Source organism: Panulirus ornatus, chromosome 49, assembly GCF_036320965.1.
Source record: "Panulirus ornatus isolate Po-2019 chromosome 49, ASM3632096v1, whole genome shotgun sequence".
In the NCBI taxonomy this organism is placed as follows: Eukaryota; Metazoa; Arthropoda; class Malacostraca; order Decapoda; family Palinuridae; genus Panulirus; species Panulirus ornatus.
In genome coordinates this window covers 13495729-13517016 of record NC_092272.1, presented here as the reverse complement: position 1 = coordinate 13517016, position 21288 = coordinate 13495729, and the positions used below count along the sequence as shown (strand labels likewise).

The following is a 21288-nucleotide window of genomic DNA, read 5'->3' as shown; positions in this document are numbered from 1 at the left end:
AAGTGAGAGGGTTAGGGAAAATGATTTGGTAAACAGAGAAGAGGTAGTGAAAGCTTTGCGGAAGATGAAAGCCGGCAAGGCAGCAGGTTTGGATGGTATTGCAGTGGAATTTATTAAAAAAGGGGGTGACTGTATTGTTGACTGGTTGGTAAGGTTATTTAATGTATGTATGACTCATGGTGAGGTGCCTGAGGATTGGCGGAATGCGTGCATAGTGCCATTGTACAAAGGCAAAGGGGATAAGAGTGAGTGCTCAAATTACAGAGGTATAAGTTTGTTAAGTATTCCTGGTAAATTATATGGGAGGGTATTGATTGAGAGGGTGAAGGCATGTACAGAGCATCAGATTGGGGAAGAGCAGTGTGGTTTCAGAAGTGGTAGAGGATGTGTGGATCAGGTGTTTGCTTTGAAGAATGTATGTGAGAAATACTTAGAAAAGCAAATGGATTTGTATGTAGCATTTATGGATCTGGAGAAGGCATATGATAGAGTTGATAGAGATGCTCTGTGGAAGGTATTAAGAATATATGGTGTGGGAGGAAAGTTGTTAGAAGCAGTGAAAAGTTTTTATCGAGGATGTAAGGCATGTGTACGTGTAGGAAGAGAGGAAAGTGATTGGTTCTCAGTGAATGTAGGTTTGCGGCAGGGGTGTGTGATGTCTCCATGGTTGTTTAATTTGTTTATGGATGGGGTTGTTAGGGAGGTAAATGCAAGAGTTTTGGAAAGAGGGGCAAGTATGAAGTCTGTTGGGGATGAGAGAGCTTGGGAAGTGAGTCAGTTGTTGTTCGCTGATGATACAGCACTGGTGGCTGATTCATGTGAGAAACTGCAGAAGCTGGTGACTGACTTTGGTAAAGTGTGTGGAAGAAGAAAGTTAAGAGTAAATGTGAATAAGAGCAAGGTTATTAGGTACAGTAGGGTTGAGGGTCAAGTAAATTGGGAGGTGAGTTTGAATGGAGAAAAACTGGAGGAAGTGAAGTGTTTTAGATATCTGGGAGTGGATCTGGCAGCGGATGGAACCATGGAAGCGGAAGTGGATCATAGGGTGGGGGAGGGGGCGAAAATCCTGGGAGCCTTGAAGAATGAGTGGAAGTCGAGAACATTATCTCGGAAAGCAAAAATGGGTATGTTTGAAGGAATAGTGGTTCCAACAATGTTGTATGGTTGTGAGGCGTGGGCTATGGATAGAGTTGTGCGCAGGAGGATGGATGTGCTGGAAATGAGATGTTTGAGGACAATGTGTGGTGTGAGGTGGTTTGATCGAGTGAGTAACGTAAGGGTAAGAGAGATGTGTGGAAATAAAAAGAGCGTGGTTGAGAGAGCAGAAGAGGGTGTTTTGAAGTGGTTTGGGCACATGGAGAGAATGAGTGAGGAAAGATTGACCAAGAGGATATATGTGTCGGAGGTGGAGGGAACGAGGAGAAGAGGGAGACCAAATTGGAGGTGGAAAGATGGAGTGAAAAAGATTTTGTGTGATCGGGGCCTGAACATGCAGGAGGGTGAAAGGAGGGCAAGGAATAGAGTGAATTGGAGCGATGTGGTATACCGGGTTTGACGTGTTGTCAGTGGATTGAATCAAGGCATGTGAAGCGTCTGGGGTAAACCATGGAAAGCTGTGTAGGTATGTATATTTGCGTGTGTGGACGTATGTATATACATGTGTATGGGGGGGGTTGGGCCATTTCTTTCGTCTGTTTCCTTGCGCTACCTCGCAAACGCGGGAGACAGCGACAAAGTATAATAAAAAAAAAAAAAAAAAAAAAAAAAAATATATATATATATATATATATATATATATATATATATATATATATATATATATATATATATATATATATATATATACATATATATTTATGTATATATATATATATATATATATATATATATATATATATATATATATATATATATATATATATATATATATATATATATATATATATATATATATATATATATATATATATATATATATACATCATACAAACCTCCAACAGCCAGGATCGAACCCGGGACCCCTGTGTAAGAGGCAGGCACATATTTTGTTGATGGCTCTCACGTACCATAGCCTCATTGTGTCTGACATTACATGACAATGATGATTTTAAGTTACTTTCCCATTCCAGTTTTGAAATCTATGTAATGTTAGAGGATGTTATGCATTCTGTTCTTCTGTAAAAACTAGAGGAGGTGCTGATAATAGTCCATATGAACCTTTAAGTTACTTTCCCATTCCAGTTTTGAAATCTATGTAATGTTAGAGGATTTTATGCATTCTGCTTTCTTGTAAAAACTAGGAAAGGTGCAAGTAAGAGTCCATATGACCCTTCATCTAAGCTGAGCCATTGTTGGCAAAAGCTGCTGGGGGTTTCGATCTGTGACTTTGAAAAAGATAAAAGGAGAATTGATTGAGTAGAAATTATTCCCGTACTTTTAACGCTCAAAGGGCACTTTCAGGAAGTCATAGACACAATTAGAAAACTTGGGGCGTGAAACAGATCATCTTTATCGGTTCTGTGTAATTTCTGTTTAAAATGGCCCTTTGCAAAACGAGACAAACTGCGCTAAAAAGAAAGCCAGGTCTAATGATGTAGTTTTCGTGGTCTGGTGATACATAGCCAGGTCTAATGATGTAGTTTTCGTGGTCTGGTGATACATAGCCAGGTCTAATGATGTAGTTTTCGTGGTCTGGTGATACATAGTCAGGTCTAATGATGTAGTTTTCGTGGTCTGGTGATACATAGTCAGGTCTAATGATGTAGTTTTCGTGGTCTGGTGTCACATTTCACAGATCTAGATAATCCATTAGAGGACGACAGGTGTGTCATGCTGTGCTGAGAAATGGTCATCAATACTCACAGTTGACGGATATGCTGAGAGGAGGGCTCTGGGCGTCTCCCTCGACGTTTGAGGCGACGCAGAGGTAAGGCCCCGCCTGATGACGGGTCACGCCCCTCAGGGCTAGACTGTTCCCACTGAGCAGGACGCCGTGCTCAGGGGAATGGAGGATCGGTTTGCCCTGCAGGAAGAGAGGTGTTGGTGGTTAGTAAGTGGGAGGAAGAGAAGGCCAGGGCATTTCAGCAGGCCACCGTGCTAAGCGAAGTGGAGAATGCGCTCGCACTGAGGGAGAGGAGATGTTAATTTCTTGTGAATGGGATGACGCAAGAGCAGAGCTGCTCCCTTGCAGCAGACGAGAAAAAATAAATCGCTGATAAGGAGGTAAGACAGTGTAGGATGCAGATATCAACCCAGAGGGATGCCGCTGTTGATCTGGAAAGAGGGAGAGGTTGATCCATCGGCGAATACCGACATAGATTAAACAACGAGGAAGTTACATTTGAGGGAAAGAAAGTGAAGGAAAAAAATGCCAAAACAGGACAGATTGGAATGAAACCCCGATGCTATACGCTGTGTAAACTTTCTTGATATATCTAGGGCTACAACATAGAAGTCTTCAAAGTATCTCTGAGGTAGTAACAGACATTAGTTACGTAGATACATATTCCACACAAACCCAAGGTCCAAGCGAAGTGGTCTGATCTTAATAAAACTCAAAGAAAAAAAAAAAATCTGGAGTTCTCTGAAAAGCATTACAAGAAAAGGATAACACAGTAAAGGCGCTCTTCCGACCCTCCACTCCTTCAGACAACACGCCAGGCAGTAAACAGGTAGAAAAAATACCTTGCAGGACTAATTTCGATGGAGCTCATGCTGATGATCAGATAGAAGATTGTTCTATTTCATATGTTTGAGAACATGGAAATTCATGGAGGGATTCAAAGACTAATAATATACAACGAAGGCAAGATCTTATAGCTGCAGCTCGTAAGATTTGTGCTGAAAAGCAAATCCAGTTTGTTGGAAAAATGGTCGTGACGATTTGGTCTATGAGTTATAACTTGCTCCAGATCATTAACAATGGAAAACAGAAGAGTTCCAATCTCAAACGTCATCTACATGGGAAGAGTTCAACCAATCCCTATGGTGAAGTCTTCTAGGTAGAGGATCCCCAGCTTGAGAATAAGAGGAAAGTATATGGTAATGGCGAGAATTTAGATAGACAAAGAAATTGATGAAGTGTGTCCACACCACTAGCTAGACCACACAATACTCGGCAAGCTGCAGAGTCACGAGATTATTGTGTGGCTATCGGCAACTCCAGGGTAGGCCATTTTGATACCTGCTTCTTTTCCAACACATCGAAACTTTAGTGCTCCGTACCTTCTCATGTCTTTCCAAATAAGTATGACCTGGGACATTTCAAAAGACAGGGTTTTCACTTCCTCCAAAATTCGTAAATAGTTTCCCTTGTCATTTCTTTTTCTGATTCATGATTCCCTTTATATTCTAATTAAGGCCCGGCCTTGATGTGAATTTTTTTCCGTGACTGGAGCCTTCAATATAGATAAAAAACAAAAACGAACATATCAAACGTTGAGAGACTGACCTTCTCCCAGGTCAAGAGTCTCGAGACATACTTGTATTAAGACGAGGTTCGATCCCTTCCCTGAAGAGTAATCGGGAGTAAGGATCATAACTGGAGCATTAAAAGAAATTAGCTCGACAGATGGGTCACAGAGAGTTGTTAGATATCAAGAGAAAGGTATGAGTCAGTTGGTGTTTAGTAGAAAATAATAAAAACCACGTGACTAGAAATACCATTAATGCTGGTGAAATGGAATTTAAGAAAATGACAGATCTCTTAGAGGGGCAAAGGTCTTGGGGTGGGTCGGAACTGTAATGGACTAAGCCTTCCTTCTCATTGGTAGCAGAGTCAGACTGGAAACCGGAGATTCTTTGCACTGATGCATGGAACTTAGGGGTACATTAGTTTGCTGGAGTCAGTGATGTTTACATTAAAAGAATTATTGTGAGGAAGGAAAGAGAAAGAGAACGAATGGCAAAAGAATCAATGAATTACGTAAGACAGGTGTGTGTGTGTGTGTGTGTGTGTGTGTGTGTGTGTGTGTGTGTGTGTGTGTGTGTGTGTGTGTGTGTGTGTGTGATGTCTGAGGAAGATGACGAGACCAGCCAAGTACCTTAATTTTCATGGGAGGTAAAGTATGACTAGCAATTCAAACACGGTGGGGCTACGTAAAATGGTTCCAGGCAGCACGTTAACACTTTTAAGTTAGGAAGATAGTACTATATATATATATATATATATATATATATATATATATATATATATATAGTACTACTATATATATATGGTCCATCTTAAACAACGTATATGATATACTCTCTGGCCATACGCGTAACATTATTTCGGGCCAGTGTCCCTCATAATTTATGCTGCTGTACACTCCCTGATACAATCGTTGGCTGTTTTTGATATATATCTAGAGAGTTTCCATAATGCTGTACTACTTGATATTAAACTGTATTACTAAATCAAGAAACACAGATCACACACACACACTTATTTTTTCCTTTTGATAATTCCACGTACGTGCGGAAATTTAATGACTTGCCGACCTTTCTTTACTGAAGCTAACTTCGTTGTGCTCATAGCTCGTCTTGTGTGATTGGCTTGATTCGGTTTAAGAGCATGGTTAAGGATATCTTTAGCTGGACACACCCAAAGCTTAATTCTACGTTCGAATACACAGAGACTATCATCACTCCCTCTGAGTTTTCACAGTTCGGACTTCAGTTGTGTAGCGGTTAACGTTCCTGACCATGGAGCACTCTCAGGCCGCCAGGGATCGACCCGGCACTGGTTCGAGTCCCAGTCGCGGCATTTGGTCCACAGTCAATCCAGCTGTTCATCCTTCCCTTATGGGCTGGTCCATAAAATGGGTGAATAAGACGTCCTTGATTAAGGTATTCAGTTGTTTACGCAATCTCAGCTAACATAGAATAACAAACAAACATATTCTTGCTGATATCATTTCCGATTCCTTAGTTACTGTAATTGCTGGTTCTCCTTCAACCTCCTTGCGTCCTTCTCTTCCTCTCTCTAACATTATGAAGGACTTGCGACTTCAGGCTGGTGTTGGGAATCAATAAAACTTGATAATGATCTGATAATCTTTTTTTCTTTTCGTTCTAACTCTTCATCATCTTATAGATGTCTTTCTCTTATTCCATTCACAATCATTTTGATGGACATATCTTCAGTTAAGTCACCGCTTCAAACGCTTTCTTTTTTAGGAGGGAGAATTATTTGTATTCACGACTTAACTTTTGATTCATTTTCCCAAAATACGTTTGATCCGGAGCCACTTCTGCACTATCCATTTTCATGTTCAAGGCGCCAAGCACGAATAAAAGTCTTATCACGACCAGCCAAGCTCAAAGGGGAAAGGAGAAGCGGAAAATAATTATCTGAAGTGCTTTTGAGGAGGTGAAAAACCTGCTTTTAAAAAGTGAAAAAAAAAGAGATGGGGGAGGGGGAGGGAGTTCAGACCTGACAAGGGGCAGTGGGGGATGTGATTTGTAACGAGGAAAAATGGATGATGGGATAAAACGCTTGTCAAGGACGAAGAGAAGAGGTGGTGATTGGGGGAGGGGAAAGATAAGATGGTTTAGGTGTATATTGCATGAAGGAGGAGAAGGAGGAGGGGGAGGAGGATGTTGAGAGAGAGAGAGAGAGAGAGAGAGAGAGAGAGAGAGAGAGAGAGAGAGAGAGAGAGAGAGAGAGAGAGAGAGAGAGAGAGAGAGCGTAAGCAAGAGAAAATTAAGAGAAAAAGAGAGAGAAAAAGGAGAAAAAGATCAAGAGAAGGAAGAACAAAAAGAAAATTAGAAAGGGAAATATAATAACAAAATGAGAGAGAGAGAGAGAGAGAGAGAGAGAGAGAGAGAGAGAGAGAGAGAGAGAGAGAGAGAGAGAGAGAGAGAGAGAGAGATAAACAAGAGAAAAATAAGAGAAAAATAGAGAGAAAAGAAGAAAAAGATAAAAAGAAAGAAAAAGAAAGGGAAAATTAGAAAAAGAAAAGAGATTAGAGAGAGAGAGAGAGAGAGAGAGAGAGAGAGAGAGAGAGAGAGAGAGAGAGAGAGAGAGAGAGAGAGAGAGAGAGAGAGATATCCAAGTACAGTTCAGTTCACCAGTCTTTGCATCCTGAAGCCTGGCCGGGACGGGACTGAAGTACAACTCGGGATGGCCAGTTATTCTTGGTTTGTAAACACGATGAAATAAGGAAAAAAATGATGAAAGTCTCCCGGATTAGTCCGATGAATTTCGAAAATGATCACTACGACTCGTGTGGTCTCGGGAGGGTTGGCAAGCGTGGATGTAGCACAAACCTGTTAATGGTTATAGCAGCCCCACTTTATAGTTATTTCCAAAGAAGTATTATATATACATATATATATATATATATATATATATATATATATATATATATATATATATATATATATATATATATATAAATATATATATTTGTTATCGAAAATAATAATGTTGAGCGATTGATAAATGACAACATCATGAAAGCAAGGCTACCAATGCAATTCCAGACTAATAGACATTTCTCACAATCTTTCGTCCGGTGTGTCATATTGTTTCACACACAAAGTGGTAAGATACTTTTTTTGCCGTGTGTACGACAATTCCCATTTACTCTCTGTTTGTCTATTGCTGCCCCGTCTGCTGTATGTCCGTTCACCTTGTGTTTTGAGGGTAATTAAGTTTTCCTTGACTTAAAGGGAATTTAAGAAGGTTTTGCGGAAAGCGACTGTGGCCCGGTCCTTTGAGAAGGTTTGGAATGAGAAATATGAATGAAAAATGGAGTGTATCTGCTGACAACATTCTATACCTATTTAACATAGCAACCAAAAATGAAATATCTAGATGCAATTTACATCATAGCGAAATCTGAATATCACAAGATGTATAAAAAAGTAAATCTCATTTACAGTATCACTGTAAACAAAGTCTCATTTATAGTACCATTGTAAACAAACTCTCATTTACAATACCACTGTAAACAGATCCTGATTTACAGTGCCATTGTAAACATCCTCATTTTCAGTATTACTGTAAACATATTCTCATTTACAGTATCACTGTCAATAGATTCCCATTTACATTATCACTGTAAACAGATTCTCATTTACAGTACCAGTGTAAACAGATGGTCTTTTACAGTATCACTGTAAACAGAATATGGAGAACTAGTGTGGAAAACACAAGGGCATATCACTGAAACTGCAAAACAATGGCCATACATTGTTTAAAACTTCCAATTCAAAATTCTGTAAAAATTAGAATCCGACGCGGATAAATTAAAAATGGCTTGAAAGTGAAAAGTGAAAAAGAGATTCCAACCCTGTTACGTCAGGAATCCGACATCCAAACACCACGGGAGTCGGTCCACAGTCATCCCAGGTGTTCATCCTCCAATTAGGCTTCGAACCAATGTACTCGACCATGGGCGGTCCCATGAATGGGTTATGGCCAAGAAGGCTAATGGTTACACCACTGAGGTCAAAGCTTTTAAGGAGACCCGAGATGATTTAGAATCAATTAACTTCAAAGGAAAAGAAAATGATTATATACAATTCCAAAATTTCAGAACAAACAACAAAAAATTCAGTGATTATAGTCAAGGTGGTATAGAAAGTTTGCACGAAGGAAGATATAGAAAGAAATAAAGATATCTCTCACATTTGTGGCAAAAGAGCTCCATAGTCACTATGTGTTCAGTACTCACTCCAAAATCTTTATTTTCATTAGTAAATCAACGATTCACTAAAACTGTTCATTACTTGATGAAAGCGCATATCTAACATGAGTACTGTACAAGCAATGTGCATTATGATGAGTGTAACACGTTCTGTGCAAATGTTGTGTTCTTGGTGTGAATATTCCATATTTTCCTCTGATGTTCCAAGTTCGTGAAGGTCTGTCATAACTCCAGTATATTCGTTATATCATCCAGCTCACAATGAGAGGTCAAGGGTTCGTTCACATCTGTCATAACTCCAGTATATTCGTTATATCATCCAGCTCACAATGAGTGGTCAAGGGTTCGTTCACATCTGTCATAACTCCAGTATATTCGTTATATCATCCAGCTCACAATGAGTGGTCCAGGGTTCGTTCACATCTGCCATAACTCCAGTATATTCGTTATATCATCCAGCTCACAATGAGAGGTCAAGGGTTCGTTCACATCTGCCATAACTCCAGTATATTCGTTATATCATCCAGCTCACAATGAGAGGTCAAGGGTTCGTTCACATCTGCCATAACTCCAGTATATTCGTTATATCATCCAGCTCACAATGAGAGGTCAAGGGTTCGTTCATATCTGCCATAACTCCAGTATATTCGTTATATCATCCAGCTCACAATGAGTGGTCCAGGGTTCGTTCACATCAGTCCATAACTCCAGTATATTCGTTATATCGACCAGGATCACAATGAGTGGTCTATGTTTGATGAGGTCTGTCATAACTCCAGTATATTCATTATATACCGACCAGCTCACAATGAGTGGTCCATGTTCAGTAACTGTGCACCATATGAGGGGGTCGATGTACACCATCATCATACTCACTATGAACCACATACGTCTTGATCATTGTAAGACACCAGGACACTCCTAGAAACCTAAGACCATTGCTCCAGCAATGTTGCAAGTGCACTGGTCTGTGAACAACAGGTTTACTGGGTTAATAATATCTTTACAATACCCATTATCAATGAACTGTCTCCCAGTGGGGGTATTACACTTTAAGAGTTCTATTTTCACTTTAAATGTAGTGTGTGTTTACCATCATCTATTCATGTTTTTCGAATGAGTTGCAAGATATGGTCCCGGTTTAGTGCAGTGGTTCTCTATAAGCAAACCTCATACGTAGATACTCCAATTTTAAATATTAGCTAAGACGGCAAGGGCAACTGAAGTCCTAATCAAATATATATATATATATATATATATATATATATATATATATATATATATATATATATTTTCTTTTTTTTTTTCTTTCATACTATTCGCCATTTCCCGCGTTAGCAAGGTAGCGTTAAGAACAGAGGACTGGGCCTCTGAGGGAATATCCTCACCTGGCCTCGTTCTCTGTTCCCTCTTTTGGAAAATTAAAAACAAACGATAGGGGAGGATTTCCAGCCCCCAGCTCCCTCCCCTTTTAGTCGCCTTCTACGACACGTAGGGAATACGTGGGAAGTATTCTTTCTCCCCTATATATATATATATATATATATATATATATATATATATATATATATATATATATATATATATATATATATATATATATATATATATATATATATATATATATAGATATATATATATACGAATGAAGTGCATATGAACGCGCACCTTCATAGAACATACAAACCTCCAACAGCCAAGATCGAACCCTGGACCCCTGTGGAACAGGCGGGAGCGCTACCGCTAGGCTATGATCATAGGCGATCATAGCCTAGGGGTAGCATTCCCGCCTGTTACACAGGGGGTCCCGGGTTCGATCCTGGCCATTGGAGGTTTGTATGAAAGCCGGCAAGGCAGCAGGTTTGGATGGTATTGCAGTGGAATTTATTAAAAAAGGGGGTGACTGTATTGTTGACTGGTTGGTAAGGTTATTTAATGTATGTATGACTCATGGTGAGGTGCCTGAGGATTGGCGGAATGCGTGCATAGTGCCATTGTACAAAGGCAAAGGGGATAAGAGTGAGTGCTCAAATTACAGAGGTATAAGTTTGTTGAGTATTCCTGGTAAATTATATGGGAGGGTATTGATTGAGAGGGTGAAGGCATGTACAGAGCATCAGATTGGGGAAGAGCAGTGTGGTTTCAGAAGTGGTAGAGGATGTGTGGATCAGGTGTTTGCTTTGAAGAATGTATGTGAGAAATACTTAGAAAAGCAAATGTATTTGTATGTAGCATTTATGGATCTGGAGAAGGCATATGATAGAGTTGATAGATATGCTCTGTGGAAGGTATTAAGAATATATGGTGTGGGAGGAAAGTTGTTAGAAGCAGTGAAAAGTTTTTATCGAGGATGTAAGGCATGTGTGCGTGTAGGAAGAGAGGAAAGTGATTGGTTCTCAGTGAATGTAGGTTTGCGGCAGGGGTGTGTGATGTCTCCATGGTTGTTTAATTTGTTTATGGATGGGGTTGTTAGGGAGGTAAATGCAAGAGTTTTGGAAAGAGGGGCAAGTATGAAGTCTGTTGGGGATGAGAGAGCTTGGGAAGTGAGTCAGTTGTTGTTCGCTGATGATACAGCGCTGGTGGCTGATTCATGTGAGAAACTGCAGAAGCTGGTGACTGAGTTTGGTAAAGTGTGTGGAAGAAGAAAGTTAAGAGTAAATGTGAATAAGAGCAAGGTTATTAGGTACAGTAGGGTGGAGGGTCAAGTCAATTGGGAGGTGAGTTTGAATGGAGAAAAACTGGAGGAAGTGAAGTGTTTTAGATATCTGGGAGTGGATCTGGCAGCGGATGGAACCATGGAAGCGGAAGTGGATCATAGGGTGGGGGAGGGGGCGAAAATTCTGGGGGCCTTGAAGAATGTGTGGAAGTCAAGAACATTATCTCGGAAAGCAAAAATGGGTATGTTTGAAGGAATAGTGGTTCCAACAATGTTGTATGGTTGCGAGGCGTGGGCTATGGATAGAGTTGTGCGCAGGAGGATGGATGTGCTGGAAATGAGATGTTTGAGGACAATGTGTGGTGTGAGGTGGTTTGATCGAGTGAGTAACGTAAGGGTAAGAGAGATGTGTGGAAATAAAAAGAGCGTGGTTGAGAGAGCAGAAGAGGGTGTTTTGAAGTGGTTTGGGCACATGGAGAGAATGAGTGAGGAAAGATTGACCAAGAGGATATATGTGTCGGAGGTGGAGGGAACGAGGAGAAGAGGGAGACCAAATTGGAGGTGGAAAGATGGAGTGAAAAAGATTTTGTGTGATCGGGGCCTGAACATGCAGGAGGGTGAAAGGAGGGCAAGGAATAGAGTGAATTGGAGCGATGTGGTATACCGGGGTTGACGTGCTGTCAGTGGATTGAATCAAGGCATGTGAAGCGTCTGGGGTAAACCATGGAAAGCTGTGTAGGTATGTATATTTGCGTGTGTGGATGTATGTATATACATGTGTATGGGGGGGGTTGGGCCATTTCTTTCGTCTGTTTCCTTGCGCTACCTCGCAAACGCGGGAGACAGCGACAAAGTATAAAAAAAAAAAAAAAAAAAAAAAAAAAAATATATATATATATATATATATATATATATATATATATATATATATATATATATATATATTTCAAACTATTCGCTATTTCCCGCGTTAGCGAGGTAGCGTTAGGAACAGAGGACTGGGCCTTTGAGGGAATATCCTCACCTGGCTTCCCTCTCTGTTCCTTCTTTTGGAAAATTAAAAAAACAAAAAAGAAAAAACCAGGTACCCATTTCATCGACCAACCCCAATAGGGGGATGAACAGCTGAGTTGACCGTGAACCGACTGCCGAAACCTGACTTCGAACCTATGCGCTCGACCCTGGGCGGCCCATGAATACGTCACGGCCAGGAACGCTAAACACTACACCAACATAGCTATTCTCCCACACGCTTTCTACTTCAGACTCTTATGATGACTTTGACCTTCTTAATTGATGAAAATGACTCTTTGCCTTTACAGCGAACTTTGATTCCGTAAAGTTAGACCCTTAGAGTGACACCTCAAGAGATAGCCAAATGTTCTCTTCCCCAAGTTTCGCTATAATGTCAAAGGTTCCATTAACGGGAAAAAGTCCATATCGAGATACCAAGTTTGCAATAAAGGACATAAAAGACACGAAAAAGAATGAGAAAAGAGAATCTGAGTTTTTAAGGGGGTGCTAATTACCACAGAGCAATCGCGTGATGCAATGGCTAGTTAATTCATATAGCTTAAAATATAGGCACGTGAGGGTGTGAAACAGAAGGAAGATATAGAGATGCGGGTCGAACTTTGAGGTAGATTTAAGAAGGTGAAGAGTTGGATTGTTTTAAAACAAATGTGACAGAAGTGCTGCATACAAGAAGGATTCAATCCCTTGTATAAAGAGATCCTCGGCGTCTGGAGGAAGCCAGTTTATCAAAGGTAAACTTAGCTATGAGTTTCATGGGGATAATTCAAGAGAAAAAAGATATTGCGTGCTATTTATGTTAGCTGTGTTAGGCCATTATATTCTTTTTCTTTTCTGCTTTTTTGTCAGCTGGGACGGCAAAGGCAAGTGAGACGCTAATGAAAGCCATCTCATTAACACACACACACACGCGATTTTGCGATAAAGCAAAATAAAATAAAATAATATATATATATATATATATATATATATATATATATATATATATATATATATATATATATATATATATATATATATATATATATATATATATATATATATATATATATATATATATTCCTATGACTTCACTGGGAATTGAAACACGTTAAGTTACCAAGTGCACTTTCGAGTGATAATCGCATCATCAGGGAAGATACAAGAAAGGAATATGTCAGTTGATATACAACGAAGAGACGTAGCTAGGACGCCATTTGACGTGTTTCATTTCCCCTTGGACTCTTAGGAATATATTTGATCACGAGCAAAATTGTGATGTTTTCCAACACACACACACACACACACACACACACACACACACACACACAAATATATATCCATTTCATCGACCAATCCCTAGGGGTAGATGAGCAATTGGGTTGACTGTGGACCAATCCCCGCAACCAGGATTCAAACCCATGCACTCGACCCTGGGTGGCCCGTGAATGCGTCGAGGCTAGGAACGCTAACCACTACACCACGGAAACCCATAGAGACATCAAAGAGAATGGATAACTCGTGAAGCTTTAATAATAGGAACAGGAGAGACTGTGCTTTTGACTCTTTGATCCCAGCAACATTCCATGTGCCACACCAATATATCCCATCCAAACTTGAACTTCCGGACAAAATTGAAGCCATGCTACATGGTGATCAAACAAAAGAGAATAGAGTGTATTTGATAAAAGTTTTAGTCAAAAGAGGTTTATGGGTGCTATTGGCAGGGAAATGATGCGTGTGATTGGGAGAAGTACAAGAGAAAGAGGGAGGAGGTCAAGAGGATAGTGCAGAAACAGAAAAAGAGATCAGATGAGAGTTGCGATGAGAGGGTATTAACAAAAAGTTTGTGGAAAATAAAAAAAAAGAAAATGAACTGAGGTCAATAGCGTGAGGAGAACGATTTGCAGTTGGGAGAAATGAGATGAAGAGGAAACGGACTGAGTCTTCTGAAGGAATATCAAATCTGTTCGAAGATAGGATGGGCATTTGTAGGGTGATTTGGACGAGGAGGTATGCGAAGTCAGAGAATCATGGCTGGTGGTTTAGTGAAAAGAGAAGAGGTGATGAGAGCCTTACCTAAGATGAAGTGCGGCAAAGTGAATGGAGTGGATGGGAATGCAGTAGAATTGCCTAAGGAAGGTGGTGTCAATATTACTGACTGGATCGTTTGGATTTTCAGTTCATATATGGATCTTGAAGTGCCTGGAGCTTGGCAGAATGTCCCTATAGTGCTACTATATAAAGGGAAGGGAAAAAAAAGTAAATGATAATTCTACTTGGTATGCTCTATGAGAAAGTGGTGAAAGAGAGAATGGAGGGAGGAAAAACACACCTGGTAGGAGAGGAACTATGTGGTTTCAGGAGTGGTTAGAGGATAGGTGGATTAGGTATTTGCTTTAATATTTTTGTGTAGGAAATACTCAGAAGAAAAGCAATATCTGGGTGTGGCATTTATAGATCTGAGAAAGGGTTGTATTAAGGTTGATGGAGATGCTTTGTTAAAAGTGTTGATAATATATAGTGTGGGAGTATAGCTATTAGACGCAATAAGTTCTTATCATATGAGTGAGAAGTGTGTTCGAGTAGAAAGAGAGGAAAGGAAGTGGTTCCATGAGAAGCAGCGTCAGCAGCAGGGAAGTGTTATGTCACCATGGCTGATGAATCTGTTCATAATTGGGGTGGTGAGGGAGGTGAATGAAAAGATCTTGGACAGAGGGGAAGGTCCCCAGTCTACTTGGGGTGGAAGGACTGGGGCTTAGAGAAAGTTTCAATTACTGTTTGCTGATGACGCAGCGCTGGTGCGAGATTCAATTGAGAACTACAGACGTAGGTTTCTGAATTTGGGAGGGTGTATCAAATGAGAAATTTTCTACGTCTCTTCCTAGCCCTACAATCGCTAACGCAGGAACCAACGAATAAGTAGGAAAGCTACGAGTACTATATATACAGCCGTAGATGCGAACCAAACGCAAAGAAAATATTCATAGAGAAAAGTAGCCCTTGGCAGTAATCTTCATTTCCTGAAAGAAAAGAAAAAGAAAATATCGTTTTTTACGGATCCTCCTAAAATATTCCTGCATGACGAAGGCACGGCTGGAGCTCAAGGTAATGAACAATGTGCATGAGTTATGGTAATATTATAGGCCATAAATTCTCTTCTTGGAATGATTTAACACGGCGGAGTGTCTGTCTGCGGCCCTAGCAAAGATCAATGAAGAGACGGAAGATTGCACACTGCTCTGAGGGGAAGAGGCGCCTTCTGGTAGTGAGTAGGGGGGGGAGACGGGTGAGTGTAGTGAGGGGAGAGAGGGATGGTTGTAGTGAGGGGAGAGAGGGATGGTTGTAGTGAGGGGAGAGAGGGATGGTTGTAGTGAGGGGAGAGAGGGATGGTTGTAGTGAGGGGAGAGAGGGATGGTTGTAGTGAGGGGAGAGAGGGATGATTGTAGTGAGGGGAGAGACGGATGATTGTAGTGAGGGGAGAGACGGATGACTGAAGTGGGATGGTTGAACTTTGTGAGGAATGAGACGGTTGACTCTTGTGAGAGGGAGCCGGCTGACGTCAAATGGGGAGATGGGTGAGTGTGGGGGGAGGAGGTTATGGCTGACAGTAGTGATGGGAAGAGACGACTAGCTGTAGTGATGGGAAGAGATGGTTGACTTTTTGCTTAGGGGGGGAGATGGATGACTGAACTCAACAGGGGAGATGGATGATGACTTCAGCAGAAGGGGAAGCGGATGACTGTCATAATGAGGAGAAAAATGAGGATGTGGGTAGAGCAATGACTTGAGTAATGGGAAGAGGGGGTGAGTGTGGTGATGGGGGAGGACTGATGACTTGTGAGGAGGATGAATGAGTCCTGGGAGTTTATACATGGTGGTACGTGGGAGAGACAGATAACAGAAGACCGGATGGTCTATGACAAGGCGATCGACGATAAGATGGTAATAGCATTCGAAACCATTGATCTATATACGTCGAGAAGACGAGACAGTAAAACATAAGGTGTTTAGTACAATGAAACTCAATTAGTAGAGAGAAAGTATACTTCCGCGGAGATTTTGTAGGAAACGATGAATAGAACCAACATTTTGATCCAGTTTCAGAAAACGGATACTCTGAAAAGAAGGAATTCGATCCTCCTACCTCTGAAAAAGAAAAAATGATTGTAGAAGTTCGTGTATAGATTATCAGTATTGAATGGGACAGTTCTGTCGTACTGTTCCTTTGATTCACCTAACACCACAGCATCATCTGCATACTGTAACTGCGACATTTGCCAATTCTGTCTCTTCTTGGTTAAGTCCCATGGTTCGCTTGCACCTCACGCGTTGCCCCATCCTTAAAGCATTGATGAAGAGAGACATGAAGCATCCTTGACACACTCCTCCTACATTCATTTCAAACCAGTGTTGTGGTATGATCCACAAATGGTCTCTCCTTACCAAACCGGACCACCGTCTCTGCATAGGGTCTTACATACCACACTTTTGCCGTTCCTCATTGTATCTCTAACCCTAAAGTCTCGATTCTTTGGGTAAAGTTCAATAGAATCCAAACTTCTCGATGGATCCTGTACACTTGGGGTCCATGAAGAATAATATATTCTGGTCATATCTTGACTCCCAAACTGCCTAGCTCCTGGGGAAGCTACGGAGGTCAGGAGGTTATAATGAATTTGTGCTCAGTTGCGTCTGGGGTCAGAACGGTTCTTATAGAGTTATTGTTTCATGCTTCTGGGTAACTAGCCTCTGGATAATTAGGATTCTGTTTGATGTGGTTAATTCCATGAGATGAGGGTACTTAGCAGAGTCCAGGAGTTGACATCATCAATATTATAATCAGTTCTTTTCCTTAATGTCCAGACTGATAGTAGTTCTGATTAGATAATCCTTGGATAATCGAGATTATGGCTGATCATTTCATCAATAATCAGGTCAGATTAAGTCAAATTAATCATCATGGTGATTAACCAAGTCTTGAACATCTATGATTTGAGAATAATGAATCTTGGATAACAGTGATGCTAGCTAAACGAGTCTTGGTAATGGTGGATAAAAGAGATGTTAATTAACCAAGTCTTGGTAATCTTGGATAACAGATATGTTAGTTAACTGAGTCTTGGTAATCTTGGATATCAGCGATGTGTTAGTTAACCGAGTCTTGGTAATGTTGGATAAAAGAGATGTTAGTTAACCGAGTCTTGGTAATGTTGGATAACAGATATGTTAGTTAACCGAGTCTTGGTAATCTCGGATAACAGATATGCTAGTTAACCGAGTCTTGGTAATGTTGGATAACAGATATGTTAGTTAACCGAGTCTTGGTAATGAAGACGAACGTATACAGATCTTGGACACGGGTAATATCGACCCTCATCATATGGGTCCTGAAGGATCCATATTTTGGTCTATCACTTCTTGTATAACGAGTATGTTTTACATTTAAACTCTGGAGTGTTATACTTTTCGTTAACTTTGTCCTGGATAATCGTAATTATGGTTAATGGGATCATGGAAAGTTATTGGTCTGTTGGATTTTGGAAGTCATGATTCTGACTAACTGAATTCTGAGTATTCATATGCTTATATATGTGGAGAGAGAGAGAGAGAGAGAGAGAGAGAGAGAGAGAGAGAGAGAGAGAGAGAGAGAGAGAGAGAGAGAGAGAGAGAGAGAGAGAGAGAGAGAGAGAGAGAGAGAGAGAGAGAGATTGAGAAAATATATTCCATTGGATCCAAGTTAAAGTATCCTACATCTTTCACTGATGTATCCCTTTGATTGGCAAAGAGATAATTTTATAGAATCATACCCAGACCTTCCCTTAACACCAAGAACCTTTCAATTCTCCCTTTTAACGATGATTTTACATTACATCCTACGTTCTTAAATCCTTTAATGTAAATGTTGCCTTCAGCAAAAACAATACTATGAAGAACATCGTAATGAGAAACTCACCAGAAAGTTCTGAAGGATGCATCTATAAAGTACCATGTAGAAATTGTGATAAATTTTAGACTGGTAAGGATTTTTCTGTTAGAAGTCAACAACATAAATGGAGGGAGTGTACAGTCGCGAACAAGACGACGATAAAATCATTAACCCCAAAAGTAGGTTAAGAGGTACCAAGTCGTTCAAAGTTATGATAAGTCATTCACAATTTCGATCTACTTAGCCACTGTCAAAGACTAGAATTATCTCGTTTCATTCGCATTACTTTCGAAGAGGTAAAATCCCTGTTCTTGAGCGGAGTTATTTTTTTTTTTTAACATACGGAAGTATCGACAATGAAAAGCAGATGGGAGGAACGTCCATACATGCGTTTGATAATAGCTATGAAAAAAAATGCTTTGCTTCAAGTCCACAAAAGAATTATTATTGGCGTCTCCTTCGGTATATATATAGGTGACTGGTGTTCCTCCTTCGCGCCGTGTGTTAGATTATCTCCCCTAACTAAATTATCTACCCCACTGAATTACCTACCCCACTAAGGCATCGACCCTACTGAATTACCTACCCAAGTAAATTATCTACCCCCACTGAATTATCTGCCAGCAGTAGATCATCAACCCAATAAATTTCCTACCTCACTGAATTATCAACCCTATTAAATTATCTACCCCACTGAGTGATCTACCTCCACTGAGTGATCTACCTCCACTGAATGATCTACTCCAATTAATGATCTACTCCACTGAATGATCTACCCCACTAAACTATCTACCACAATAACTTTTCTGCTCTCCCCTAACTATCAGAGGCTGATGAAAAAAGAAATGGGTTATATGGCTTGTTATTTTTTGTCGTTCCTTTGTAGTTCGCGAATACTTGTGTATAAGACAAGTGTTACTTAATTGGCCTATTCCCGCCTGTTACACAGGGGTCCCGGGTTCGATCCTGGCTGTTGGAGGTTTGTATGTTCTATGAAGGTGCGCGCTCCTATGCACTTTGTTCGTGTATATATATATATATATATATATATATATATATATATATATATATATATGTTATACTTGATCGCCGTTTTCCGCGTCAGTGAGGTGGCGCCAGGAAACAGACGAAGAGCGACCGATCCACTCATATAAGCATATATCTACATAAAAGCCCATACACGTACATATACATGCACATACATATACATATCAACTTATACATATATATACATACAGGTATACGTACATACACACATGCATATTCATATTAGCTTGCCTTCATCCATTCACGGCGCCACCCCGCCCCACGAGAAATAGCATCGCCACCCCTTACGCTAACCGCTACACCACTGAGGTCTATATATAGCAGCAGATTATAAAAATCTCATCCTATGACAACATAATCATTTGCGAGTTAATAGCACTGCATCATGAAATATGCTAATTGGCTCTTAAGTATTCCTAAATCTGAAATATCCCTTGTTCTATGTATTCAAATCCCATTAATTAATACACTTTACTTTTAACAGCTCTTCTTAATATATGCTAATGAGCTCATTGGTATGCATAGAACATGAGCCATAATATTTGTCCTTTTATATTACATATGCCACATCTGTTTTACGACATCTCTTCACAGGTTGTGCTAATGAGTTCATGAATATGCTGACAATTTAGCACAATATTCGTCTTTATCCAATCAAAAATATTCATATCTATGAAGGTGTTAGTAGTGAGCGCTTTTGGGCGAGAGAAATTCTTCGTAAATTACGCTAATGACCTCATTAGAATTTTAAGATGTTTACGTCATGATTAATTTGTAAAATGTTTATACGATGATCCTTGAGTTGTACGAGTCCATTTTGAAATTGAATTCTATATTGTCCAAAGTCCCTCAAAAATGTCATCCCTTTTTTCCTAATTAATATGCAAATTCATGCAGCTACGTGTCTTCCAGGTGTAGTTCCTTCCACAAGGGGACCTATGGTGTGAATAGCAATCTTCTATGATGTTAAGTTACTGTACTAAAGAATAATTTGCATAATGATAGGTATTAATGATAATTCAGTTATGCATTTATGTGCCAGCCAAATCTTGTCAGTTCATTACCTTACACTTGTGGGCCAATTACGGTATTTCTATTAAAAGACGCTGAACTAGATTGTATTTCCACATACAAAAAAATTTTCTAATCAGTATTTAAATTTGTCTAAGAACGTGCATTCCAAATATCATCAATTTGTCAGGTCTACAAGGGTTAAACCGATGGTGTAAGTGTGATCTTTCTATCAAGTAATATTCTTGAGATACCATGATAACAAGACGGCGTCTACAGATAAACACACACACACATACACACACACACACATGCAAGGGAGACAGCGTAAAGTGCCACTGACAGGTCTACAGTAGTGACCTACCCTATCATAGTGGACGGGTGTGTGTCTCTATACTTCGGTCTATATAACCAAGCAACCACAAAACTACGAAGGTTGAAGACCCTATTCTATAGTTGCCCCGAGGTTCTGGGCCGGTCGTTTGGGCACTTGGTCGCCCCTTTGGGGTTCTGGAAAGTCCCTTTAGGTTCTGGAACGCCCCCTTGGTTGTCTGGAACGCCCCTGTAGGTTCTGGAACGCCCCCTTCGTTGTCTGGAACGCCCCTTTAGTTTCTGGAACGCCCCTGTAGGTTCTGGAACGCCCCCTTGGTTGTCTGGAACGCCCCTTTAGTTTCTGGAACGCCCCTTTAGGTTCTGGAAAGCCCATTAGGTTTTGGAAAGCCCCTTTGTGTTCTGAGCTGCCCCTTTGGGTTCTGAGCTGCCCCTTCGGGTTCTGAGCTGCCCCTTTGGGTTCTGAGCTGCCCCTTTGGGTACTGGGCCGCCATTTGGCTCCAAGCCACCCCATTTGGCTATGGGCAACTCCTTTGGGTTCTAAATTTCCCCTTTGTGTCCTGGAACGCCCCTTTCGGTTCTGGGCTGCCACTTTGGGGTCTGGGTAGCCCCTTCTGGTTCTGGACTGTTTCTTGGAATTGTGGATCGGCCCTTTGGGTTCTGAACCG

The 21288-nt window shown here is 40.5% G+C and overlaps 1 protein-coding gene across 2 annotated transcripts in view; it reads right to left on the bottom strand.

The window, feature by feature from the left end:
- The window catches only part of LOC139764410 (nephrin-like), a 605317-nt gene that overhangs the window by 74284 nt on the left and 509745 nt on the right, over nt 1-21288 (bottom strand). For both annotated transcript variants that reach the window (XR_011716371.1, XM_071690970.1), the window contains exon 10: nt 2863-3022. Coding sequence is in view for 1 of the 2 variants with exons in the window: in XM_071690970.1 (XP_071547071.1) it covers nt 2863-3022 (160 nt within the window). In the remaining variant the exon portion in view is untranslated. The remainder of the gene's footprint in view (nt 1-2862; nt 3023-21288) is intronic.